At 45.1% G+C, this 27,916-nt stretch overlaps 2 protein-coding genes across 2 annotated transcripts; one reads left to right on the top strand and one right to left on the bottom strand.

Moving 5' to 3' along the window:
- Window positions 1–907: 907 nt before the first annotated feature.
- Window positions 908–2,535, bottom strand: Romo1 (reactive oxygen species modulator 1). Its single transcript, XM_075962718.1, has 3 exons — window positions 2,394–2,535; window positions 2,085–2,215; window positions 908–1,095 (listed from the first exon to the last, which is right to left on the bottom strand). Exons 2-3 carry the CDS (start codon window positions 2,213–2,215, stop codon window positions 987–989), a joined length of 240 nt encoding a protein of 79 aa, XP_075818833.1. The 5' UTR covers window positions 2,394–2,535; the 3' UTR covers window positions 908–986.
- On the top strand, window positions 2,516–27,447 carry Nfs1 (NFS1 cysteine desulfurase). Its single transcript, XM_075962717.1, has 13 exons — window positions 2,516–2,650; window positions 3,202–3,281; window positions 5,439–5,555; window positions 7,854–7,937; window positions 14,907–15,059; window positions 17,423–17,516; window positions 18,495–18,629; window positions 21,616–21,773; window positions 22,738–22,843; window positions 23,852–23,933; window positions 24,570–24,653; window positions 25,263–25,352; window positions 26,903–27,447. The coding sequence occupies exons 1-13, from the start codon at window positions 2,533–2,535 to the stop codon at window positions 26,964–26,966; spliced, it is 1,365 nt and encodes a 454-aa protein (XP_075818832.1). The 5' UTR covers window positions 2,516–2,532; the 3' UTR covers window positions 26,967–27,447.
- The last annotated feature ends 469 nt before the right edge of the window (window positions 27,448–27,916 follow it).

The following is a 27,916-nucleotide window of genomic DNA, read 5'->3' as shown; positions in this document are numbered from 1 at the left end:
AGTTGAAGAGTAATCAAAATCCCTACGAACCAGTCAAATTAAGTCTGTACTTCATGACAGTGGGGTTGTGCTAATAAACAGGATTTTATGAGGAGGCTAAATAATTAAAATATCCAATATTGAAGTGAGGATGGTTAGTAGAAGTGAAATGATACAGGCAGTCAAGAAAACTGGCTGTTCATTGTTTTTCATATCTGACATGAAGCTGCAAAGACAAATCTCAGGATATACAATTTTATTTGGTTAATAGGTCATTTTGCTGTGTGTCCTTGTTCAAATTGTATACTGTGTACCACCAAGGGACTAATGTTTACAATATTTAATACACTGAGCCAGGATCTGTGAGAATATTTGTATCTCAAGACAGTTTTCATGTAGCTTTGGAGGCTATCCTGGAACTAGGGTATGTGGTCTAGGCTGGCCTCTTAACTCACAGAGATCACCTTCCTCTGCCTACCATCACTATCCAGTGGGAAACATCTCATTAGCTCAAATTTAAACACTTTTTTGTTTTGTTTTTTTGTTTTTCGAGACAGGGTTTCTCTATGGTTTTGGAGCCTGTCCTGGAACTAGCTCTTGTAGACCAGGCTGGTCTCGAACTCACAGAGATCCACCTGCCTCTGCCTCCCGAGTGCTGGGATTTAAACACTTTTTTAACCAGTCTATCTAGCAATGGCTGCTCCCATCTACAGAGTACTGAGATTAAATTTGTATGCCAACGATTCTGGCAAGACATTTAAGTATTAGTGATGCGCTTGCATGTATTCAAGGTACACCATGTGTGCCTGAAGAGTCAAGATGATCCCAGGGAACTCGAGTTAAGTAACCATGTGGACACTGACCTCAGTAATCTCTTAAATCCTTGGTATATGCTTTCAAATGCTATGTCTGAAGTAAAAATAGGCTGTGAGAAGAAAAAAACTTTTATTGTACAAGGGTCGAAATGGATGGCAAAGTATAGATGTAGCAGGCAGTCACTGCCCTGATTAGCATCGTATGCCCATTCCAATGGCCATGAATGTCCCAAAGGTGCCGCCACTCTGCATCATGGTTTTCCCAATGCCGCCCATCAGTTCCCGACCCCGCATTCCGATCCTGAAGAGGCAAACAAGAAGGGGTCATGTAGGAATAAAAATACAGGAAAGATCTGAATTAACTTCCTCTATAATCAGTGTTGAAGTAGGTCAAGCATTAAAAGCGACAATCCCTTTACCTTATTTGTCTTTGTTTTTTCCCTGAGACAGGCAGGGTTTCTCTGTAGCTTTGGAGCCTGTCCTGGAGCTAGCTCTTGTAGACCAGGCTGGTCTCGAACTCACAGAGATCCGCCTGCCTCTGCCTCCTGAGTGCTGGGATTAAAGGCATGTGCCACCACGGCCTGGCATGTTTTATTTTTTGAGACAGGGCTCTGTAACTTTGGAGCCTGTCCTGGCACATCTGTACGCCAGGCTGGCCTTGAACTCCAAGATCCTTCTGCCTCTAACTCCAGACTGTTTGGATTAAATGTGTGCGCCTGGTTTGTCATTCTTAAAATGTTACTCTTCACCCCCCCTTGGAGGAACAGTAATAGATGTGTAAATTGTAAAGCAGACATCATTACATTTATAAACTTTGTAACTGCACTATTTAGCAAGACATTTAGCTCGTACCGAATAAATAGCAACATATATATGTACATTATCCCAATGTGGAGATGGCCTTTAGAACAACAGTATTGTTTCAGAGGTAGGACACTGGAGTACAGTAGTTTATCGGCTTTATCTCTACAACTTATTCTGAGGATAGTAAAGCGGCTCAACACAGTTGGAAGTTAAAATGCCATACAACAATAACGATTGACGACGATATGCCAGATTATATGTAAAGCATACTAATATGATTGGTTTTTCAAAAGTACAGCTAAAGTACTGTCCTCGACTACAGTTGAGGAAATTCTGCCTCTAACTTGCTTAAGGTCACTGAACTACAAAAGAGTCGGAAAGCCATTCTGACTCTAGAGCTCAGATCCCCAAGCACTCTGCTTCCAACCACAACCAAGTGTGCTCTCGCGTCCGAGGGATCCAGGAAGTCCCGCCCGCGACGCTCACCTGAGACAGGAGAAGGTGCCGAACAGCGCCCCGGCCGCCATGCCCACGGCGCAACCCATGACAAAGCCCATCTTCACACGGTCGAAGCAGCTGGGCTGGGACTGCCCGTAGGGACCCACGGCCACCGGCATCTGGGAGAGAGGGCTAGGACAGTGAGGGCCCGGCCGCCAGTCGCGGCGTCACCCAGCGGCTCACGGAAGGGCTCCGCAGGACCCAGGCCCGAAGCCAGCCCGTAGCACGCCCCCACACCCGTCCCCGCGGTCCCGGATCCAGTACGCGCGACGCCGGGTCGCTCCGGCCCCACCTCACCTCGTTCGCCGCCGCGTTCGCTAGGCTCTACGTCTCACACCGAAAGCTAGGCGTAGGGCGCTCTCCGCCCGTCCGATCGCTTCCGGAGCGCAGGCCAGTTACTTCCGGGAGCATGGGCTGAGGACTTGAAGCGCTGTGGATGGTGGGCTCTACTGCTGCCAGCATGCTGCGAGCCACTTGGAGGCGGGCGGCACGGGCTGCTGCCGCTGCGGCCCGGCCGAGGTTCACGGCGCCCACCCGGGGATTGCGCCTGCGCGGTACGCTCCCCTTTCGTTTAGGGCCCGTTCTCCCTGGCCGTCCGAACCGGTTGCGTTGTTGCTGCTACGCACAGCACTGGTGCGGAGCTTGCCCGCCGGGTTCCATGTCCCAGACTCTAAACCTTCCCGTTGCTTACTCTCACATTTTCTCGGTTCGGCCCTTACATCCTGCCACGTCTGAGCCGGGATCTCATCTTTCAGATCTCTCCCGGCCAACTGTTAAAGATGTTAGTTGAGGCTCCTCCAGCCTTGACCCTATTAAAGGAACCTGCGCTTTTCATTTATAAGTGTTTTTGCTATTTAGAGCGCATCCCACTCCTCTGGATAGTTTGAAGATTGCTCCCTATTGCCGCCGGCGTTCCTTCAGGAATCTTGAGTCTATAACTTTCCTCGATGTCTTTTACCGCGCGTTGTTTTCTTTTCCTTTGACAGTCGACCTCAACCTTCCGTAATTCACCTCGAAACAACTTTGACTATCTTTTGTCTTTTGTACCTTGTGTCCACAGTTGCAGCGTTTCTCATTTTCCCCTCCACTCTGTTGTCCGTTGTAGATAATGCTCTCCTTTCGGCTGTACCCTCAGAGGCAGTGCTGCGACCTCTCTATATGGATGTGCAGGCTACAACGCCTCTGGTAAGAACTAAGGACAGCTTTTCTCGAGGCTTTTTGAAGGGAGAAAAGGTTAGAATAACACATTTCACCGAAAGGCTAGATTTCTGTAGGATTGAGAACCATTAAATGTGCTAGAAAAGGGAACCAGAATCAGGAGTTTAGATTTTTGATCACCAGAAAAGGCTTTATTGCTTTTTTGGGTTTTTTTTTTTTTTTTTTAAGCTATTGACCTTGGTGTTGTAGTTAACAGTGAATGCTCAGGCCTTGGAGCTGGAACTTGTGGCACCCGGAGTTTAAGAGAGCTCCAGGCCAGCCTGGACCACATAGAGATCTCAAACCTATGTAAAAGTAAAAAGGAAAGGAGGAAGCAGGAAAGAAAAAAGAACGCAGACAAACACACACACACACATCGGCTCTGGAATTAGCAGGACTACCATCTAATAACTGTGTGAATTTGGTCAAGTGTTAAGTGAACTGAAAACATATACTAGTCTAACACATGGTAAGCATGAAATAAAAGTTACTGAGCTGGATCTGTCACTCAGGTGGTAGAGTACTTGCCTGGAATACAGGAAGCCCTGCGTTCAATCCCCAGCACCACATAAAACTGAATTACTATAATCCCAGCACTGGGGAGGCAAAGGCAGGAAGATTAGACTCTTAGGTCATTTTTGGCTACCTCATCAGTCCGAGACTAGTCAGGAATCTACGCAATCCCATTTATTTATTTCTTTTATCTTACAAGTAAGTGCCTATGTTTGTGTGCTGCATGTATGCAGTGCCTGTGGATTCCAGAGAGGGTGTTGGATCCCCTAGAACTGTAGTTATATAGGCCCTTGTGAGCTGCCATGTTAATGCTAGAAATTGAACCTGGGTCCTCTGGAAGAGCAGCCATAGTAAAGTGGTTTCTCAGCTATCTCTCTTGAATCTGAGACTCTTGTTTAAAAAAAAAAAAAAAACAACCTAGTAATTTGGTGCTAAGTAGATATCCTGCTAGCTATGGCCCAGTCCCTTTTTTGGTTTGGTTGGGTTGGGTTTTTTGTTTAGTTTTATTTTTGTTGTTGTTGTTTTGGGTTTTTTGGTTTTGGTTTTTTATTTTGGGGGGGGGACGTTGATTTTGGGAGACAGAGTTTCTCTATAGCAGAGCTGGCTGTCCTGGAACTCACTTTATAGACCAGGCTGGTCTTGAACTCACAGTTCTGCCTCTGTCTTCTGAGTGCCAGTATTAAAGGCATGTGCCACTACATCCAGCCCAGTTCCATTATGAATACAAATTTTCATTCATGTGTGCGGAAGGATGTTTGCCTGATTTCATCAAATGCCAACACTGGCTTTATTTATCTATTTATTATTTTCTGACATAGGATTTTTCTGTGTAGCCTTGTCTGTCCTAAAGCTTGATCTATGGACCAGGCTGGACTCAGAGATCTGCCTGCCTCTGCCTCACAAATGCAGGGGTGAGGATGAAAGGCGTGCACCACGGTTTATTTATTTTTTTAAGACAAGGCCTCTTCAATGTCAGCCTGGTCTACAAAGCACGTTCCAAGTCAGCTAGGGCTGTTATGCACAGAGAAACCCTGTCTCAAACAAACAGAGGACAGTGTCTCATTGTGCAGTCCTGACTTCCCTTAACTCCCTTTGTAGATCAGGCTCACTTCGAACTCACAGAGATCCTGTTGCCTCTCCCTTTTGAGTTCTGGATTAAAGGTTTATGCTACCACACTGGCAAGTCACAGCCCTTTGTAACTCATTTCGTGGCAGGAATGGCGTCATCTGTAGCAACAGTTGTAAGAACAGGACTGGGTGGGATGGGAATGTAAATGGCAGAGCACTTGCTTAGCAGGCGCCCAGCCTTTGGGATTAAAGGCCTGCACCACCATACCCAGCAGCAAAATTACAACTGCATAAGACCTTGTCTTTCAATCAATAAATAGAAGAAAAATTAAAGACAGTGTTTGTAAACTGCTTGAGGGATTGGTAGAGCAGTGGGATTTCAGGTGGTTTTGAAGTGGGGGGTATTTCAGGTCAATACTTGATTTGCATGTGGGAGGGTGGAAGAAGGCAGGCAGCATCCAAGGACTGGAAACATACCGAGCGAGGTGCGCGGTGATCAGTGGATGGAGTAGGTTCTGAGTTCACTATGAGCTCAAGAAGACTGACCGGTTCTCTTGTATTCAGGACCCCAGGGTACTTGATGCCATGCTCCCATACCTTGTGAACTACTATGGGAACCCACATTCTCGGACTCATGCGTATGGCTGGGAGAGCGAGGCAGCCATGGAACATGCTCGCCAGGTTAGCACAAAGGACTCTGAGGCGTTTGGGAGTCAGGTTCGGTGGCCTGTGGGAGGCATTCTTTCTTAGGAAATGGTTTTGTTTCTGAGAGTTTGATTGCAGGTGTTTAATTACTTCTCATGCACTAGGTGAAGAACCTCAGGCAAATCACCTCATTTCTCTAAGCCTTAAGATTCTCACCTATCAAGTGGAAAGTGAAATGGTTCATACTTGTAAAGTTATTGGGTAAATTACATGAACCAGTGGTGGTAAAGGTTAACAGCTATCACGTAGCTCAAAAAGTACTTAATTCAGTAAATACATTTTTAAAATGCATTTCATAGCCGGGAGGTGGTGGCACATGCCTTTAATCCCAGCATTTGGAAAGCAGAGAGAGGCGGATCTCTGTGAGTTCGAGGCTAGCCTGGTCTACAGAGTGAATTGCAGGACTCACCCCATAGCTACTGGGAAACCTGTCTCAAAATAGAAAACAAAACAAAAAAACAAAAAGAATACATTTCTTGGGACGGTGTGATGCCTGCATAGGTACCTTAACCTGGCGACTTAAGTTTGATCCCCCAAAACCCACATACTATGGCATAAATGTCGCAAACCAAAAATAAATGAAAAAAATTATTTAAAAACAAAATTTACTATTAAAAATACTTATTTTTCAGCACTCGGGAGGCAGAGGCAGGCGGATCTCTGTGAGTTCGAGACCAGCCTGGTCTACAGAGCTAGTTCCAGGACAGGCTCCAAAACCACAGAGAAACCCTGTCTCGAAAAACCAAAAAAAAAAAAAAAAAAAAAAAAACCTTATTTTTTCATTCATGCATATGGATGTTTTGCTTGTGTATGTGTGTGTTTGTACTATGTATGAACCTGGTACCTGAAAAGGCCATTGGAGGCTGTAAGATCCCTGGGAACTGTGAGTTAATGATGATTGGGAGCCACCATGTGGATGCTGGGAACTGAAACTGGGTCCTCTGTGAGAGCGGCGAGTGACTTGATGCCTGGGCCATTTTTTCCAGTTCCTTACTTGACATTTTGTTAGAATTTTTTTGTTGGTTTTGTTTTTGGGTTTTTTTGTAATAGTATTTGTGTAATAGCTCTGGCTGTCCTGGAACTCACTCTGTGGCCTTAAATCTCAAACTTACAGGGATCCACATGCCTCTGCCTCCGGAGTGCTGGGATTAAAGGATGTGTGCCATCACACCAAGCAGAAATTTTTTTGTTGTTTCGGGGGTTTTTTTTTTTCTCTGTGTAGCTTTGGAGCCTGTCCTAGAACTTACTCCGTAGACCAGGCTGGCCTTGAACTCAGAGATTCTCCTGCTTCTGCCTCACAAGTGCTGGGATTACCTTTAATCCCAGCACTCGGGAGGCAGAGGCAGGCGGATCTCTGTGAGTTCGAGGCCAGCCTGGTCTACAAGAGCTGGTTCCAGGACAGGCTCCAAAGCTACAGAGAAACCCTGTCTCGAAAAACCAAAAAAAAAAAAAAAAGCATGCACCACCACTACCCAGCTGTTTTGTTTTTTGAGACAGAGTTTCTTTGCATAGTCCTGACTGTCCTGGAACTTACTCTGTATATCAGACTGGCCTCAAACTCATTGAGATCGGCCTGCCTCTGCCTCCTGAGTGCTGGGATTAGATTAAGGACATGTGCCACTACCACCTGGCAAAAAAATATTTTTTTAAAGTTACAAATGTGTATGTATGCATTTTTGTGCTTGCTTGGGTGCATGTATGTGTACACATATGTACCAAAGTATGTAGTGTGGAGGCCAGAGGGCAACGTGGAGCAGACTGTCTTCTTCCTCTATGGATCTCGGGGCAGGAAACCTGGGTTGCCAGGTTCTGCAGCAGGATCTTTACCCACTGATCCACCTCACTGGCTCCCTACTTTGGTTGTTTAAGATCAGTTTCACACTCTAGTCTAAGACGGCTTGGACCTCACTGTGTGTTCCAGGCTGGCCTCAAACTCAGGCCGCTGTCTTACCTCAGCTTCCTGAGTGCTGGGATTTCAGGCATGCACCATCATACCTGGTATATGCAGCACTGGGAATGAGCCCAGGGCTTCATAAATATCAGGCAAGCACTCTACCGCCTGAGCTACATTTGGCATTCTCACTAGCCTGTCCTAGAATGGAGAAAGGCTAGCATACCGGTGCTGTAACAGTCAGTTCCTTGTTCAGCCCGCATCCGACCTGGCGGCAGGTGGAATGCAGTAGAAGGCTGCTGCAGAACCCAGTTCTAGCTGTGTCTGCAGCCCCACTCCTTCCCTGTGACTCATGCTGTGTATCTTTGGCTCTTGGTTTACAGCAAGTAGCATCTCTGATCGGAGCCGATCCTCGAGAGATCATTTTTACTAGTGGAGCGACTGAGTCCAACAACATAGCGATTAAGGTAAGAGACGGGGTTGGGGGGGGGGCGTTGTATCGTGGAGTACTTCCAGCATGCGAGGCACATTTGGGAAGACGAGGGTCAGGAGGAAACAGAAGGGAGACAGAAACTATCTATGGGCTTTCTTGAGTTTAGAGATTAGTGCTTCTCTATCGTTTGGACTCATTGATGTATTTTTTCCAACTACTCATTCATTCCTATTTCTTTTGCCTTAAAAAAAATTGTAGCCAGGCTACAATGGTAGCGCACACTTTTAATCCCAGTACTTGGCAGAGGCAGGCAGATCTCTCTGTGAGTTTGATTCCGTCTTCCTCTACAGAGCTAGTTCCAGGACAACTATGGCTGTTTCACAAAGAAACCTTGTCACGAAAAACCAAAAAAAGAAAAAGGAATTGTTTTGGAGTCATCAGACAACTTTGTAGAGCCTGAAATCTCCTCCACCTTTTCTCAGGTTCTGAGTATCAAATTTAAGTCACTAGGCAAGTACCTTTGCCTACTGAGGAGTCTTGGGAGCTCTTCTTCAGCCCTTAGTGTCTGTATTGTCTTTTATCCTATTGGTCTGAGCTCAGTGTGGCAGTGGGTAGCTCTTAGACCAGTAACTGTTTGTTTTTTTTTAGATTGTTCTTCCTTTTTTTAAAAAAAAAGTGGAATGCAGTAACTATCTTGGTTTCTGTTGCCATGGTAAAACACCGTGACTGATGGCAGCTCGGAGGAAAGGGTGCCTTTCACCTTACAAGTTACAGTCCTTGATGAGAAGTCAGGGAGAGAGCTCAGGGCAGGAACTGAAAGTAGAAGCCATGGAGAGGCACTGCTTACAGGCCACCTGCTTTCTTACACCACCCAGAGCCTCCGGCCCAGGGGTAGCTCCACCCACAGTGTGTTAGGCCCTCTGCGTTAATCATTAATAAAGCAAAGTGCCTCACAGATTGGCTACAGGCACTCTGATGGGGGCATTTTTTTCAGCTAGGTTGCTGTTCTCAGGTGACAGTGGCTTGTTTTGGGTTCACAAAAGCTCACAGGGATTAGTTTGCTCTCACTGCCTGATCAAGGCCACGTTCCTACCAGCTTTCCCTTTTCTTTCTGATTAGATGTTTACAAAATTCCTCTGCATTTTGAGTACTTGTTGCTTTGGTATCTTCTGTGCCTTTCATTTGGACTTGGTCTTTTGGTTTCAGTCTTTCTAGATTTGGGGCATGCGGATGCCTTGTGCAAGTGTCCCACTCTTTTTTTTTTTAAATATTTATTTATTTATTATGTATACAATATTCTGTCTGTATGCCTGAAGGCCAGAAGAGGGCATCAGACCTCTTTACAGATGGTTGTGAGCCACCATGTGGTAGCTGGAATTGAACTCGGGACCTTTGGAAGAGCAGGCAATGCTCTTAACCAGTGAGCCATCTCTCCAGCCCCCCACTCTTAATAGTCATGGTGATCTTTCTTTTCTTTCTTTCTTTTTTTTTTTTGGTTTTTTGAGACAGGGTTTCTCTGTAGCTTTGGTGCCTGTCCTGGAACTCCCTTTGTAGACCGCCTGCCTCTTCCTCCTGAGTACTGGGATTAATGGCGTGCGCCACCACCGCCCGGTATGGTGATCTTTCATACAATGTAATGCAATCACGTTTTACTTAGATCTAGCAAATTTATTTGTCTATTTTTTTATTTATTTAGTTTTTGGTGTTGGACAGCTAGACTCTCAAGCTTGCTAAAGTCAGCTGTACCACTTGTACTACTTATAAGTTATTATTCTGATATCCTGCCTCTTTTTAAAAAAATTTTTTTGGACACTGTGTAGTTCTGGCTTACCCAAACTTGCTCTGTAGACTAGGCTGGCCTTGAACTCTGAGAGATCTGCCTGCTTCTGCATCCTGAATGTTAGGATTGAAGGCATATGCCACTGTACCGGGCTTTTCTGAGATGAAAAAAGTGTTTTATTTTAACTTTGTGTATCTGTGTATGGGTATGTTGATAGGAATGCAGTGTCCTCAGAGGTCAGAGGCATTAGATCCCTCTGGAGCTAATTTTTTTTTCCATTCTTTTTTTTTTTTTTGATAAAAGAAGAATAAAGAAAAAAAAAACAAATTTCCACCTCCTCCCAGCCTCCCCTTTCCCTCCCCCTCCTCCCACTCTTCTCCCCCTCCTCCCACTCTTCTCCCCCTCCTCCCACTCTTCTCCCCCTCCTCCCACCCCTCTCCCCTTCCCCCCACTCCTCTCCCCCGCTAATTTTTTTTAAAATATTTATTTATACAATACAACATTCTGTCTGTGTGTATGCCTGCAGTCCAGAAGAGGGCACCAGAGCCCATTACAGATGGTTGCTGGGAATTGAACTCAGGTCCTTTGGAAGAGCAGGCAATGCTCTTAACCTCTGAGCCATCTCTCCAGCCCTTTTTTTGGTTTTTCGAGACAGGGTTTCTCTGTGGCTTTGGAGCCTGTCCTGGAACTAGCTCTGTAGACTAGGCTGGTCTCGAAGTCACAGAGATCCGCCTGCCTCTGCCTCCCAAGTGCTGGGATTAAAGGCGTGTGCCACCACCTGGAGCTAATTATAGATGACTGTGAGCCACCCAGTGAGTGTGTTGGGAGCCAAACTGAGTCTTCTACAGGAGCAGTAGTCTCTCTTAACCACGAGATATCTCTCCAGCCCTCATTTTTATCATTTTAAATTTTTTAGTTTTTGAAAAATCATTTGTGCACCTGACAATATTAATGTCTCCTTTTTTAAGGATTTATTATTTACTTAAAATTTTCTGTAGGGGAGGGTTGGAGAGATGGCTCAGTGGTTAAGAGCACTAACTGCTCTTCCAGAGGACTCATGTTCAATTCCCAGTACCCATATGACAGCTCACAACTGTCTGTAACTCTAGTTCCAGGGGAACTAACACCCAATTAGAGCTTGGTGGTAGTGTGAAGGCATAAGTCACAAACAATCCCGCACAAGTTTGGAATTATGATTAATAGAATGGTTATTTATTTAAAGGGGAAAAAACTTACAGATCACCGTCCCAGACAACAGCCCTCTGCACAATCAGGAAAGGAGCCTAGTCGCCCAAGCGGAGCAGGAAGCCAGAGAGTGAGCAAGGGCAGTTGCTGCTTTTTTAAAGAAAGAGAGACCACGTCCCAATGGGCTGGTATCTCAGCAGCTATTGGCTGAAGGAGCAGAAGGAGCTCCTGCAGCACCTCCCCCTTTTGTTTAAGTAAGAGAGTTCTCAACCTACTACGAAATTATATACAATAAGTACAAATATCCTATTTTAACTAGCTTAAGTCTTGTATAATAAATAACTTGGCCAAGTCATGAGTGGAAAGTAACTACATTTATATAGTCTTCAACCCCATTGAAGATCTGAGAAGGGAAATAATGTTACCTGAGTAATTAGGAAGTGCAATCAAACAACTTCCAAAACATGCAACAAATCATAGAGACAACTGGCTACCTGGGCAATCACTCAAAGTCACGTTTGCAGCGTTGAAACAACCAACTTTGGCTAAGGCCTAACATAACATACCTTTTTTTTTTTTTTCCAAGACAAGGTTTCTCCGTAGCTTTTGGTTCCTGTCTCTGCCTCCCGAGTGCTGGGATTAAAGGGGTGCGCCACCACCGCCCGGCTCTGACATACCATTTTTAAAGGCAAGAAACTTTTCAAAACTATCTTACCCAGTGGGGTGGTGGTGGCGCACACCTTTAATCCCAGCAGAGGCAGGCGGATCTCTGTGAGTTCGAGACCAGCCTGGTCTACAAGAGCTAGTTCCAGGACAGGCTCCAAAACCACAGAGAAACCCTGTCTCGAAAAACAAAAACAAACAAACAAACAAAAAAAACTTATCTTACCCTGTCTTGGCAGGATATGACAATTTTTTAAATTGATTTTTAAATTAGCATACTAAGTAATGGGTTTTATTACAGCATTTTCATACACATATGCCAGTTTACTGTGCTCCTGTTTCTTCGCCTCCCGCATTTCCCTGCTCCATCCTTGCTGGTCCCTTTGGCCATCCCTCACAAACTCTCCTTTCTCTTTCACATCATCTATATTCACTACCTTCCCTTGCTCCCTTCCTCCCCTCGCCACCTAGATTGTCTCTCCAGCCGGGGAGATGCTCAGTGGTTAGTGTACTTGCTATGCACGTTCAGAGCACAGGTAAAGCAGGGTATAATAGTGTGTGTGTGCCTCGCTGGGAGGTGAAGACAGGAGACGCTCCAGGGGCTTGCAGGTCAGAACAAGCAGCAAAGGGGCTGTGCCTCCAGTAGAGTGGAAGGTGATGACTGACACCAGAGGCCGTCCCAGGACTTCGAGACACACGTTCTTGTCCTCATGCCATGAGCATGCAGACAGACACTTATATACAAAGATTGCTTTTCCCTTTTCATGGCACCTTTTCTACCTTTGTGACTTAGAAACACACACACATGTCTATATTCACACACACGCACATGTAACCATATTCCAACAAGAGAGAACATGTTGCCGGACGGTGGTGGCTCACGCCTTTAATCCCAGCACTTGGGAGGCAGAGGCAGGTGGATCTCTGTGAGTTCGAGGCCAGCCTGGTCTACAAGAGCTAGTTCCAGGACAGGCTCCAAAGCTACAGAGAAACCCTGTCTCAGAAAAACTAAAAAAAAAAAAAAAAAGAGAGAGAGAGAGAGAGAACATGTTATTTGTGTTTTGTAATTAATTGATTAATTTGTATGTCTGCATGCATGTGCCACAGTACACATGTTGAGGTCAGAGAATAACTGTGGTAGATGGTTCCATCATGGGCTCCAGGGATGAACTCAGTCTGCCTTTTGGCGATTGCTCTTACCTGCTGGACCGACTCACTGGCCCAGAATTTGTTTCTGTATTTCACTTATGTTTCTTAACATAATGATTTCTGATTTCATTCATTTTTCTGAAAATATTATTATTTTATTTTTCATTATTAAATTAAATGCCATTGTGTATGTACCACATTTTCTTCATCTGTTCATCTGTTGATGCACATTTAGGCTGGTTCCATTTCTCAACTATTATAAATAGGTCAGCAAAACTGGGTGTGATGGTATGCAGCCTTAATCCCAGCACTCAGGAGGCAAAGGCTGATTTCTTTGAGTTCAAGGCCAGCCTTGTCTACAGAGCAAGTTCCAGGACAGGCTCCAAAGTTACACAGAGAAACTCTGTCTCGAAAAACAAAACAAACAAAAATTCCTGAATGGTATTAGGGACTTAACCCTCAAACATACACTATTCAATAAGAACATCTCTCAAATAAAAACAGAAGAGACATCCAAACTTATGTTCCAAAACAGATGCAGAAGAAACCTGGAAAGACTCCTTAACTACTGAATCAAGAACAATTTGCTAGGGGGCTGGAGAGATGGCTCAGAGGTTAAGAGCACTGGCTGCTCTTCCAGAGGTCCTGAGTTCAATTCCCAGCAACCACATGGTGGCTCACAACCATCGGTACTGAGATCTGGCGCCCTCCTCTGGCATGTGGGCATACATCAAGGCAGAATGTTGTATACATAATAAATAAATAAATAACATTTTACTAGTGAAAGTCATCACCCTGCATGGGCAGCCTTGGGTGTCACCCTCATGAACACCAGCCAGATTGAGACAGGGTTTCTCATTGCATAGGCGCTCACTAACTGAGCTGTCCCACCTGGCTGGTGGTCACTGGGGCTCTCCTGTCTCTGCTTCCCCAGAAATAGGATGGCAAGAACACTGGGCTCTAGGATAGAACCCAGGTCGTTTATTTAAACTTCAAAAAAAAAACCATATTTATTTTTTAGTTTATGTGTATTTTGCCTGCATGCTTGTGTGCCCTCTGAGCCCCAGGAGGGTGTCGGGTGCCCTGTCAAGGACAGTAGTGAGTCACCAGTGGATGCTGAGTACAGAATCCAGGTTCTCTGTAGGAGCCGTCGCTCCAACCTCATAGGTCCTTATGTGTGTACAGCAAACACTTTTTATTTTTATTTATTTATTTTTTTGAGATGATATCTCACTATGTTGCTCAGGCTGGTTTCAAACTTAGGAGTTCAAATGATCCTCCTTCCTCGGCTTCCATAGTACAAGGACTGCAGGCTATTGCACTCCATTATGTTTATTTTCCTTCTTACTTCCTCCCTCGCTCTCTTCTCCACTCCCTCCCTTTTGTTAGTTCCTTGGTTTGTTCAGAGACAAGGTCTCACTAAGTAACCCGGAACTTATTCTGTAGACCGAGGTGGTTCCTTTTGCAAATGCCCCCTAAGTGCTGAAACTATAGGTATGTGGCCTATGATTTTTGTTTGTTTGCTTGTCTTTTAAGTAAAATAAATGTTCTCATTCTTTATTTTATTACACTTGAAATTTCAAGTGTGGTGTGACTCCCTGACATCCTACACTCACGTCCAGAGCTCTTCTTAGCCTATCTTTATAATTTCTTAAAATGTTAAAAATATTACATACATGAGTAGGAACTTGGTCTGTGACATAGAATATCTTTAGCATGCTTGAGGCTTTTTAGCAGACACTCACAGAAAGACTTTTATAAATAGGATTCATGGTAGGCAGTGGTAGTGCATGCCTTTAATACCAGCACTCGGGAGTCAGAGACAGGTGGATCTCTGTGAATTTGAGGCCGCTGTGGTCTATGGAGCGAGTTTTCTTTTTTAAATTATTATTATTTTTTAAAAAAGAAAACAAATTATCTTTTTTCATTTTATATACCAATTCCAGTTCCCACTCCCTCCCCTCCTCTCATTCCCTTTACCTACCCCCTTACCCGGCCCCATCCACTCCTCAGAGAGGGTAAGGTACGTGCTTTGGGGAAGGTCCAAGGCTATATCTAAACATGGAGCTAGTTTTCTAGGACAGGCTCCAAAGCTACAGAGAACCCTGTCTCAAAAAAACCAATAACAACAACAACAACAAAAACCCAAAACAAAAAAAAAAATAGGCTTCATATCCTTGCTACCTCTGTATATTGTCCTTTTTTTAATTATCATCTTTTTTTTAGGGAGTGGCCAGGTTCTACAGGTCACGGAAAAAGCATGTGGTCACCACCCAGACTGAACACAAATGTGTGCTGGATTCCTGCCGCTCACTGGAAGCCGAGGGCTTTCGGGTCACATACCTCCCAGTGCAGAAGAGTGGGATCATTGACCTAAAGGTAGGAGTCCTACGCTAGGCATGAGCGACAAAACTGGAGTAATCCTGTAAGTCTGTCTCCAGCGTTGGGTGGAGCCTCAAAGTTGAGCTAATGGTGAGAATGGAGCATGGAACAAACCCGCAGAGAAGGAGATTATGTTCTCTGAATGTGTACTGCTCTTCTCTGGAAAACTTGCCTCTTAGCTCTTTTGGTGATCCTCTTGTCTGAGAGCTACTGGACATGAGTGTAGGATGTCAGGGAGACACACCACAGCACCACAGAAGAGCTACTGGACATGAGTGTAGGATGTCAGGGAGTCACACCACAGGAGACCTACTGAATGTGAATGTAAGATATCAGGGAGTCACACCACAGGAGAGCTCTGGTCGTGAATGTAGGATATCAGGGAGTCACACCATAGAAGAGCTCTGGGCATGAGTGTAGGATGTCAGGGAGTCACACCACAGAGGAGCTACTGGATGTGAGTGTAGGATGTCAGGGAGTCACACCACAGAGGAGCTACTGGATGTGAGTGTAGGATGTCAGGGAATCACACCACAGAGGAGCTACTGGACGTGAGTATAGGATGTCAGGGAGTCACACCACAGATGAGCTCTGGCCTCATTGTTCCCTGCACTGATGATTCGTGTTGACCTATAAAGGAAGCATGGTGATTGGTGATGTGGCTCAGTGGTAGAATTTTTTTTTACCCTTTTTTAAGGCAGGGTTTCTCTGTGTGGTCCTGGCTGTCTTAGAACTAGTGCTGTAGGCCAGGGTGGCCTCGAAATCACAAAGATCCACCTGCCTCTGCCTCCAGAGTGATGGGTTTAAAGAGACATGCCACCACTACCTGGCTAGAATTTTTGCATAGCATGCACAGGCTATAGGCTTGATCCCCACAACTGCAAAAACAAACACAAATACATTAGTGTAGATTAGATAAAGGGGAATTCGCCCTTAAACTCAGCACTCTGGAGGCTCAGACAAGAGGAGCACCAGAGTTTGAGGTGACTGGACTTCAGAGTGAGCCCGTCTACAAATAACAGGCTTGAATATGTGCTTCTGTCCTGTTTCCATGTTGTACACACACCGTGATCACACTGCTCTTACTTCTGTAGCTCAGTAGCTGCTTGAAACCGGGATTTGTTTATTTGGTCTAGTTAAGATCTCATGTAAACTTTTTCTTTTTTCTTTTTTGTCCTTGAGACAGTGCCTTGTGAATCTCAGGCTGGCATCAGGTGACCATGTAGCCATGGATGATTTTGAACTCATGATCCTCTTGCCTCAATCTGTTAAGAGCTGGCATTATAGTCATGGGCTACAATACCTACTCAACTAACCTTTCTTTTTTAAGATTTATTTTATGAGTGTCTAGGTGTTACAGATGGTTGTGAGCCATTGTGTGGATGCTGAGCCTTGGACTCGTGTCCTCTCCAACTGCATCAGTTGCTATTAACCAACCACTGGGCCATCTCTTCAGTCCACCATTTCTTAATTAATTTATTTTTAGATTTCATATGTTTATTATGTATACAGTGTTCTGCCTATATTCCAGAAGAGAGCATCAGATCTCACTACAGATGGCTGTGAGCCACCATGTAATTTCTGGGAATTGAACTCAGGTCCTCTGAAAGAGCATGAGATAGGGTTTCAATGTTGCCAAGGCTGGCATTGATCTGTTCTTCCTGTCCCTACCTCCTAAAATCTGGGATTGTAGACATGTGCTACCATGCCCAGCCATTTTCTAACTTCTATTTTTTGTCATTGTTGTTTTTGTTTTTTGAGACATGGTTTCTCTGTAGCTTTGGAGGCTGTCCTGAAACTCCGTCTGTAGATCAGGCTGGCCTCAAAACTCACAGAGATCTGCCTGCCTCTACCTCCCGAGTGCTGGGATTAAAGGCGTGCATCGCCGCCATCCAGCTAACTTCTACTTTTTGTGTGTGGGTGTTTTGCCTGCATGCATATCTGTGTACCATCTGTGTGCCTGATGCCTGTGGAGGCTGGAAGAAAGTATCCAGGCCCCTGGAACTGGAGTTACAGAGAGCTGTGATCCTCCATGGTGTGCTCGGAACTGGACGAGTCCTCTAGAGCTGAAGTGCTCCTCTAGAGCGGGAGTGCTCTTCACTGCCGAGCCGTCTCCAGTCCCTTGTGCTGTCGTTTGTTGTTGTTCTTGGTTTTTTTAAACTGGTATTACTAGGGATTAAACTTTGCCTCCCACATGCTAGGCAAGCACTGAGCTACATCCCAAACCTCCTATTATTTAATATTTAAGTGTTCAGATAGTGTTATAGTGAAAGGCTCCTTTTCTAGACTTAAGGCTGTCTGCTTTCTTATTCATGTAGTTCTCTTGGCATCATATACACTCCTTACTCCCACATATTTAGGAACTAGAGGCTGCCATTCAGCCAGATACCAGCCTGGTATCAGTTATGACTGTGAACAATGAGATTGGTGTAAAGCAACCGATTGCAGAAATAGGTGAGTATAATGAATAGGTTATCCCTTACCATCCCTGGGGTCCATGTAAGGGGCAGGGACAGACAGTTAGAAGATGACAGCCAAGCGGACAAGGGAAGAGCTTCTGTGCCTTGCTGACTGCATTCTAGGTAGCATGGCCACTAGTTAAGTTTTTAGGATGAAGAGTCGAGTGCCCTTCATGTTTTTTTTTTTAAAGATTTATTTATTTATTTATTATGTATACAACATTCTGCCTCATGTATGCCCACATGCCAGAAGAGGGCACCAGATCTCATTACAGATGGTTGTGAGCCACCACGTGGTTGCTGGGAATTGAACTCAGGACCTCTGGAAGAGCAGCCAGTGCTCTTAACCACTGAGCCATCTCTCCAGTCCTCATGTTTGTTTTGTTTTGTTTTTTCAAGACAGGGTTTCTCTGTAGCTTTGGAGCCTATCCTAGAACTTGCTTTGGAGATCAGGCTGGCCTTGAACTCACAAAGATCCACCTGCCTCCCAAATGCTGGGATTAAAGGTGTGTACCACCATCCAGCCTGTTTTTTAATTTTATTTCATATTTTTGTCCCAAATAACAAAACAATAAGAAAAGACCATCTGTCCTTTCTTTATCCCTATTTAGAGTTTACCTTGTAATCTCTATGCAAATTAGCAAAAATATCCACTAATCTTTCCTTCTTTTAAGTAAGAAAGGATTTAAAGGTGATATTGTATCCCCATAGTAAATGAGGTGGTATGAAGGATCTTGGGCATCAGCATAGCATGTGTGTGTGGTTTGTTGTTTTGCCCTTGATCTATAGAGTAATAGCAGAGAGACTGGGAGTTGGCAGGTATCAGGCGAGGCACAGAGAGGGGAAAGGGGGAGGTCGAAAGGCAGAGAGGGCTTCCATATGCCTAACAGTCGCTTAGTCATTCATGGTGCCTTGCAGGGCTGTTGCCAGCTTACTTTCACTGTGCTATGGGTCTTTCTCTCTCATTCGTCAGGGAAGATTTGCAATTCCAAAAAGGTGTATTTCCATACTGATGCAGCCCAGGCTGTTGGAAAGATCCCACTTGATGTCAACGATATGAAGATTGATCTCATGAGCATCAGCGGTCACAAACTCTATGGTCCAAAAGGTACCAGCCCCCTGCCTCTTCCTTGAACTTCTCAGCAACCCCTTTGACTGACGCTCATCACAATCATTAGAGACTGTGACTGCTTTCCAAACAGGTTGTATATTCAGAATGGCCTGGAATGTGCTAGTGTCATTCAACAATGGCCCAAACACTTGCCTCTCTGTAGACGCTGTGTGCACAGTTGGCATTCTTCCTTGATCCCTCCACACTGTCCTTAAAAGGAATATAGATGATAATTTGCCTGAGGGAAACAGGATTCTCTTCATTCAGTTTTCCCTAGACATCTGTAAGTAAAATACGTGAGAACAACAGAACAGCTTCCATTAAATAGGGGGATATTACTAGCTGCCCTACCATGCTGGCTGCTAAGGGGTCCCACAGGGTTATAACTCACAGTCTTCTGAGCTGTTTTTGCAGACACCAACTTCTACTCCACTCCAGAGTGCGGCTTGAGTGGGATCTCTTCTGTATCTACTCAGCCTCATCAGGGTCTTGTGATTGGGTCCCACCTGCCTCTGAGTTTGCCGTCTTCCTTGTCCCGTGTCCGGAGGGAGGGGCTATAGACACGTCTGCCGTGCCATCTTTTACACAGTTGTTCTCTTGATTTGTAAGAGCAGCCATACACTCCCTCCCTCCACTCCTTTCTCCTTTTCTCTCTTTTTTGGGATTAAAGGCATGTACTGCCACCACCTGGCCCCTCCACTTCGTTTTACCCAAATTATGTATGTTCTGATCTTGCTTTCTCGCCTAATAAAACATCTTAAAAGAAATAAAATGTCAGATATGGTAATATAGTTCTCTAATTCCAATGTCCTGGATACAAGTAGATCTCTGTCTGTTCAAGGACAGTCTGGTCTCCATAGTGAATTCCAGGTTAACCAGGTCTTTAGAATTAGACCCGTCTTTTTTTTTCTTTTCCTTTTTTCCCCTCTTTTTTTCAGTTTCTCAAGACAGGGTTTCTCTCTGTGTAGCCCTGGCCATCCTGGAACTCACTCTGTAGACCAGGCTGGCCTCTAACTCACAGAGATCAGCCTACCTCTGTCTCCCGAGTGCTGGGATTACAGGTATACGCCACCACTGCCCGGTGAGAAAGTTTATTCTTGATTACCTATTGAGTTCTAGGTCACCTTAGAGTTCTTGAGACTCTGAAAATCAAACTGAAAGAAAAGGAAAAATGTGGTGCAGGGTTGATAAGATCTTCCTTTCTTTCCTTCTCTTTCATCAGGATTTTGTATCTTTACCTAAGGCTGGCTCTGCCTTCCCAGTGCTGGTAATGTGGGCACGTGCCACCAATCCTGATCTCACCAGATTCCTAACAATGTATTTTAGAGTTTTTACACTGTCAGCATAAAAGAATGTTTTTCCTATAGCTGTTTGGTGTTTCATTGTATTGACATAGGATAAATTACGTTTTCCCAACAATTATTACTTAAGTTATTTGAGTTTATTTTTTTAAGATTTATTTATTAGCTGGGCGGTGGTGGCGCACACCTTTAATCCCAGCACTTGGGATGCAGAGGCAGGCGGTGGATCTCTGTGAGTTCGAGGCCAGTCTGATCTACAAGAGCTAGTTCCAGGACAGGCTCCCAAAGCTACAGAAAAACCCTGTCTTGAAAAACCAAAAAAAGAAAAAAAAAAGATTTATTTATTTTCTTTTTATGTGTATGAGTGTTTTGCTTGAATGCACCTAAGTGTATTGTGTGAGTGCAATGCCATTGAATCCCCTGGAACTGGAGTTATAGCTGTGTGCGCTGCCATGGGGGGTGTTGGGAACTGAACCTGGATCCTCTGCAAAAGCAACAAACCTTTGAGCCATCTCTCTAGCCGCTAGTGGGTGGTCATTGTCTCACCTTCTTCTCTTCCTTCTTCTTCTTGAACTTTATTTTTTATATTTGGGTTTTGTGCGTGTGTCATTATTTTTATTTTTAATTATGTGTGCAGTCTGTTTTTTGCCCTTAAGAATAATCCTGGGGGCCGGGCGATGGTGGCGCACGCCTTTAATCCCAGCACTCGGGAGGCAGAGGCAGGCGGATCTCTGTGAGTTCAAGACCAGCCTGGTCTACAGAGCTAGTTCAGGACAGGCTCCAAAGGTCCTGAGTTCAATTCTCAGCAACCACATGGTGGCTCACAACCATCTGTAATGGGGTCTGGTGCCCTCTTCTGGCCATACACACAGACAGAATATTGTATACATAATAAATAAATATTTTTAAAAAAATGGGTGGCTCAGTGATTAAGAGCATTGCCTGCTCTTCCAAAGGTCATGAGTTCAATTCCTGGCAACCACATCTGTTGCTCACGGCCATCTGTAAAGAGGTCTGCTGTCCTCTTCTGGTCTGCAGACACACACACAGACAAGAGTATTGTATACATAATTAATAAATAAATAAATAAATAAATGTTTTTAAAAAAAGAATAATCCTGGGGCTGGAGAGATGGTTTACTGGCTGCTGGTCCAAAGGACCCTGGTTCAAGTCCCAGCACCCACATGGAAGTTCACACCTGTCTATAACTCTAGTTCCAGGACTTCTGACCCCCTTACCCAGGCATACCTGCAGGCAAAACACCAATTAACATAATTTTTTTTTAATTAATTAGAATAAAAAGAATCCTCTGTTGCGTGGTAGGGAGTTGATCAAAATAATCTTGGTCATTATTCCTGTGGTAACATAATTTATGTTAAATATTTTTGCTAAATAGTAGCTTTTTCCATTTTTTTTCTTAATTTTTTGTTTGTTTCTTTGATTTTTGAGACAAGGTTTCTTTGTGTAGTCCTGGCTGTCTTGGAACTTGCTCTGTAGACCAGGCTGGCCTCTGCCTCCTGAGTACTCAGATAAAAGGCGTGCACCACCACTACCCAGTTCTTTTAATTTGTTTTTTTAGGTAAAGTTAGCTGTAAAATTTGAAATAATATTTTAATTTCTTTAGAAAGTAATATTTTGCTTAACCTGTGTCTCTCTTTTTTTCTAACAACTTTTTATTTAAGGGGTTGGTGCTATCTATATCCGGCGTAGGCCCCGGGTGCGTGTGGAGGCCCTACAGAGTGGCGGCGGGCAGGAGCGGGGTATGCGATCCGGGACAGTGCCCACACCCTTGGTGGTGGGGCTGGGAGCTGCCTGTGAGTTGGCGCAACAGGAGATGGAGGTAGGTACTGGAGAGAGCAGTAGTTCCCCATCAGAATATCCCCCTGGACAGGATCTTCCATTCAGAAACATCTCAGCATTGCTGAGGCCAATCTCTGCTGGAAAAGGAAGTCTGAGGAAATCCTGTCTTTGAACCAAGTGTGGCATCTGCTTAGGAGCCTGAGGCAGGAGAATTTTCAGTTCCAGATTAGCCTGGACTACGTAGCAGGGCTGGATCAGAACTGAAAGTAAAGTGTTGGGTCAGCAGTAGAGTGCTTCCCTGGGGTGTGCAAGGCCTTGGGCTCAGTCCCTGTAAGTAAATCTGTGTGCACAGACACAGTTAAATAAAAACCTGCCTTGCCAAGGTCCCACAGCCCCTGGTTCTCAAGGAGGTGATTGAAAACCCACACACAGCCGGGCGGTGGTGGTGCATGCCTTTAATCCCAGCACTCGGGAGGCAGAAGCAGGCGGATCTCTGTGAGTTCGAGACCAGCCTGGTCTACAAGAGCTAGTTCCAGGACAGGCTCCAAAACCACAGAGAAACCCTGTCTCGAAAAACCAAAAAAGAAAAAAAGAAAACCCACACACGCCCCGCTTGTACTTACCAGTCCATCTCTCTTTTTTTTTTTCCCCCCCGAGACAGGGTTTCTCTGTAGCTTTGGAGCCTGTCCTAGAACTAGCGTTTGTAGACTGGGTTGGCCTCGAACTCAGAGATCTGCCTTACTTCCGAGTGCTGGGATTAAAAGTGTGAGCCACCACCACCTGGCCAGTCCATCTTTCTCTGGGTTGTTAGAACCTTGTGTTCAGCTCCTGCTCACCTTTTGTACACCAGGCAGTGCTGGAGATGCAGCCATCTCCACATATACCAAGCGTTAGAAGGCCTGTGTGGCACACAGCTCTTCTGGGTAGAGAAGGGCTTCTGGAATTTCTTGTCGCCGAGCTGGCTGGTGGGCACTGTACTTACTTCTCTCCTACCTGCTCCTTAGTATGACCACAAGAGAATCTCTAAGTTAGCAGAGCGGCTGGTACAGAAGATAATGAGCAGCCTTCCAGATGTGGTGATGAACGGGGACCCCAAACAGCACTACCCTGGTATGGATATGCCCTTTCAATCTGTATTCTGTTTTCCTTCTTAAATTTTATTTATTATGTGTGCATGGGGGATGCCTGCCACAGTGTACTTGGGGAGGTCAGAGGGCAACTTTGTGGGGTCAGTTCTCTCATTCCATTCTTTTTTTTTTTATAATACAGTTTTGTTTTTTTTTTTTTTTTTTTTTGGTTTTTCGAGACAGGGTTTCTCTGTGGCTTTGGAGACTGTCCTGGAACTAGCTCTGTAGACCAGGCTGGTCTCGAACTCACAGAGATCCGCCTGCCTCTGCCTCCCGAGTGCTGGGATTAAAGGCGTGCGCCACCACCGCCCGGCTTAATACAGTTTTTTTTATTATTTATTTTTTAATTTATTTATTTACTCTCATTCCATTCTTTTTTTTTTTTTTTTTTTTTTTTTTGGTTTTTCGAGACAGGGTTTCTCTGTGGTTTTGGAGCCTGTCCTGGAACTAGCTCTTGTAGACCAGGCTGGTCTCAAACTCACAGAGATCTCATTCCATTCTTATATGGGTTAGAGAGATAGAACTTAGGTTATCAAGCTTGTGTAGTAAAGGTGTCACCTGCTGACCCATCCTGGTGGCTCCTCCTCAGCCCCACAATTCTGGTTTGTTTGTTTGTTTGTTTTAAAGATTTATTTATTTGTTGTGTACACAGTGTTCAGCCTCCATGTATGCTTGCAGGCCAGAAGAGGGCTCCAGAGCTCATTACAGATGTTTGTGAGCCATCATGTGGTTGCTGGGATTTGAATTTAGGCCCTCCAGAAGAGCAGTCTCTTAGCCTCTGAGCCATCTCTCCAGCCCCTGGTTTTGTTTTTTAAAATTTTTTTTTTTAGCTAAAAAAGTTTGTTTTGTTTGTTTGTTCTGTTCTGTTTTGTTTTGTCTGAACTCGCCTCTTTCACGCCAGGCGTGTCTACCCCCAGCTCTGTCTCCAGCTCTCAGACTCCTTTCTGGCAGAGGCTGAGACCCAGAGCCACCATTGTGTTCTCTTCTTCAGGCTGTATCAACCTCTCCTTTGCGTACGTGGAAGGGGAGAGTCTGCTGATGGCACTCAAGGATGTTGCTTTGTCCTCAGGGAGGTGAGTCGTACCAGGTAGTTAGCTTGTCTGTTGAGTACCCTACATGTCACTGAGCTTCCTGATGGTGGTAAAGGTCACTTTTTAGCTAGCGGCCATGGGCTGACGTTCACCATTCTGTCTGGTCTCTCTTAGAGGACTTTAAGACCTAGAATATGTATGTATCTTCTTTGTCTTGAGACAGGATCTCTCTATGTATCCCTGGCTGCCCTGAAACTCTCTGTATAGACCAAGCTGTCCTCAACCTCACATAGATACTCCTGCCTCTGCTTCCTGAGTGGTGGGATTAAAGGTGTGCGCCATTATGCCTGCCTGAAGATGTATGTGTCTTTACAGTGTTAAACAAGCTATTTGTAAGCCAGACACACATTGTGTTTTCTGCTCTAGATGCAGAAGTTTCTCTGGCTCTTTTGTCAGATCAAGTGCATGGATCTGACATGCTCTTTCACCTCTTGACAGTGTCCTTGCTCAAGAAAGTTTCTGCTATAGGTACCAGAGGGGCTGGGTTTACATCCCAAGATGTACAGGGCATCATCAGGCCCATGACATTCCTCTGTCCCTGTGGTGTGATTCCAGGGCCCTGGGAGGGGTGACTCTGGCTATGTCCTATGGGCTAAAGGTTCATATCTCCCTCCTTAGTGCCTGCACTTCTGCATCACTGGAACCCTCTTATGTGCTCAGAGCAATCGGCACTGATGAGGATTTAGCACACTCTTCTATCAGGTCAGTGCCTTGAGCTGCTGCAGCGCCTGTGTTCGTCCCTCCCAACTCCAGCTCCAGAGAGCTGAGATTACAAGTGTGTGCCCCCATGCCTGGTTTATGCATTTTGGAGAATCATACGTGATAGGCAAGCTTTCTTCCTTCGAGCTATCTCCCTGCCCCTTTCTTAAATATTGGTGAAGATAATCTCTGAGTCCCATGCTCAGATCCTCTGCCCACCACATCTGGGGTAAGTGTAGGAAACTTCTCAGTTGATTCTGATCCCAGCTGTGCTCTAGGAAGCTTTTACCTAGAAGGTAGGTCTGCGCTCTTTTTCCTCTTCCTTTGAGCCAGTAGCTTTCCCAGAGCCCACTCTGCCTCCTGAGGATGACCTTGATTGTTCTGCCTCTGCCTCCCAAGTGCTGGAGTCACAGAAGTCACCTCCATGCCTGTTTAAGCAGTCAGGAATTGAACCCCACACTTCATGTGTGTTAGTCAAGCACTCTACCCACTGAATCAATGGCATCCCTAGCTCTCTATCTGTTGTTTAGTAGGTCCTCAGTGAGTATTGGCCAAAAAAGAAAACCAAACCAACCCTGGGGTCAGGTAGAGAGCTCTTCTGTGTTCTCTTAGGTTCGGCATCGGCCGCTTCACTACCGAAGAGGAGGTGGACTACACCGTGGAGAAATGCATTCATCATGTGAAACGCCTCCGGGAAATGAGGTACGGGCTGCTGCAGACAGATGCTGCAGAGGAACTGTACTGTTTCCTCTCTGTACGCAAGCTGCCAAAACCCAGGTTCAAGGAGGATGTAGATTTTACAAAGGAAGGAACGAGAACTCCCTGGCTTCTTGTTTTTCAGGTTTTGTTTGTTTGTATTTTGAGACAGTGTTCCTTTGTATAGCCTTGGCTGTCCTGAACTCACTCTGTAGACCAGGCTGGCCTCAAACTCACAGGCATCGGACTCCCTCTGCCTCCTAAGTGCTGGGATTAAGGAATTGCGACACCACCACCCTGACTAGAATGTATTCAAAATGCAGTCCTAGCAGGGCTAGCCTTTGGTCCCAGAGGCAGAAGGATCTCTGTGAGTTCAAGGTCAGCCTGGTCTACTCGAGCTAGTTCAGGACAGCCAGGACTGTTACACAGAGAAACCCTGTCTCAAAAAACAAAACAAAACAAAATCCTAGGTTTTTATATATAGCACACAGATTATTTGTCTAACATCAATAAAGGCCCTGGATTTGATCCCAATCATACAAATAACAAGGGAAGGGCTGGGGTTCAAAGCTGGGTGGCAGAGTGGTTGTCAAGAAGGCACGAAACCAAAGCAGGAATCATGCCCAGGTCTGAAATCACAGCCCTCAGGCTGCGGCAGGAAGATTGTGAATGAAACCTTTTCTCAGAAAGAGAAACAAAGGATGGGCTGTAACTCAGGAGAGGAGATGGCTGAGTGTGGGTTTAATCTTCAGTGGCAAAAGCAAACAAAATTGTCGCTCTCACCACTACCACCCTCAAAGTCAATCTGGTTTTAAGAACATTATCCATTAGAACACATCTGTCTTCCAAATTTTGTAAATTTTTTTTTTTTTTTAGTTTTTCGAGACATGGTTTCTCTGTGGTTTTGGAGCCTGTCCTGGAACTAGCTCTTGTAGACCAGGCTGGCCTCGAACTCACAGAGATCCGCCTGTCTCTGCCTCCCAAGTGCTGGGATTAAAGGCGTGCACCACCACTGCCCGGCTGTAAATATTTTTTTCATAAAATGTAAACTTTACATAAAAGTGGTATCCCTAATAAACATACATATAAGCAACATTATCCACATTCTTATCCACAGTCTTCTCGGTATCATTTCCTGTATAAGAGTGGTGCTCAGGGCTGGAGAGATGGCTCAGTGGTTAAGAGCATTGCCTGTTCTTTTAAAGATCCTGAGTTCAATTCCCAGCAACCACATGGTGGCTCACAACCGTCTGTAATGAGGTCTGGCACCCTCTTCTGGCTTTCAGGTGTACACGCAGAAAGAATATTGTATACATAATAAAAATAAATATAAAAAAAGAGTGGTGTTCAGGCTTAATACCCAGATGTTCTTCCGGGTTAAAGCCATTGATGGTATCTTAAGTTAGGGAGAGGCTGGAAAAGGCTTGTTCGTCTCCTGTGTTGGGGTTCACCAGGGCAAAGGCAGAGGAGGCAAATTCTTGCTTAGGGCTTGAGCGCCTGTGTTGGCTGCTTCTTGTCTGAGTCCTTACTCACTCAATGCCTCTTCTCTTTGGCAGTCCCCTCTGGGAGATGGTGCAGGATGGCATCGATCTCAAGAGCATCAAGTGGACCCAGCATTAGAAGAGTGGACCCGTGACTTTGTGCTGACCTGGCCCTTCCTGCCTCACTGACCCGTGTACAACCAGGAACCTTGTTACGTGCTGAGTGGTCCATGGTCAAACCAGAAATCGAGTAGCCCTGTTGACTTTACCACAGAACGTTTTCAACTGAGAAATTCCTGGAAGTATCTTTCCTAGCCTCAACCTCTTCCTCAGGAGGAGCTCTACTGTTGTGATTGGACATTCTTAGCCGGAAGCCTGGAGGCACTGGCAGGCCACTCCCCCTAGGCGGACCTGCTGTTGGGGAGGTGGCAGAACCGCAGAAGGCTCTCGATTCTGTGTCAGCTTCTGGATCTTCATTCTGCTCAGCTCAACTGGCACCTGTAGCAACTAGCATAAACAAACTTTATTTTAATCTTTTTTTGTGGCTTCAAAAGACATCTCTTTACATTGACTGCAGCCAAAACAAGTTTTATTAAAGGCTTGTTTGCTTTGTGTTCTCATCTTCCTTCCTTTCCTTTTCTTTTTTTGTTCGTTTGTTAGTTGAGACATGGTTTCTCTGTGTAACAGTCCTGGCTGTCCTGGAATTTTGTAGACAGGCCGGCTTCAAACGAACAGAGATCCACCTGCCTCTGCCTCCCTAGTGCTGGGACTAAAGGTGTGCGCCACCACCCCACCACTGCCCAGCTCCTCTTCCATTCTTTTGATTTAATGAAAATAGAAATATCCATTTGATTCTAATCATTTGTTTATTTCCTTAAACTTTGTTAATTTGAAGATCGGAGAAATAAATAAATTTCCATCCCCCTCCCCTTTATTCTGTGAGTTTTCGAGACTCTGAGGGAGAAGTGCTCTTTTTTTTTTTTTTTTGGTTTTTCGAGACAGGGTTTCTCTGTAGCTTTGGTGCCCTCCCGGAACTAGCTCTTGTTGACCAGGCTGGAGCTGAGCTGAGCATCCTGCATCAACCGAAAG

The sequence above is a fragment of the Microtus pennsylvanicus genome, chromosome 2, assembly GCF_037038515.1.
Source record: "Microtus pennsylvanicus isolate mMicPen1 chromosome 2, mMicPen1.hap1, whole genome shotgun sequence".
NCBI lineage: Eukaryota > Metazoa > Chordata > Mammalia > Rodentia > Cricetidae > Microtus > Microtus pennsylvanicus.
The sequence above is the reverse complement of the archived record's forward strand: the minus strand, read 5'-3'. Positions and strand labels throughout refer to the sequence as shown.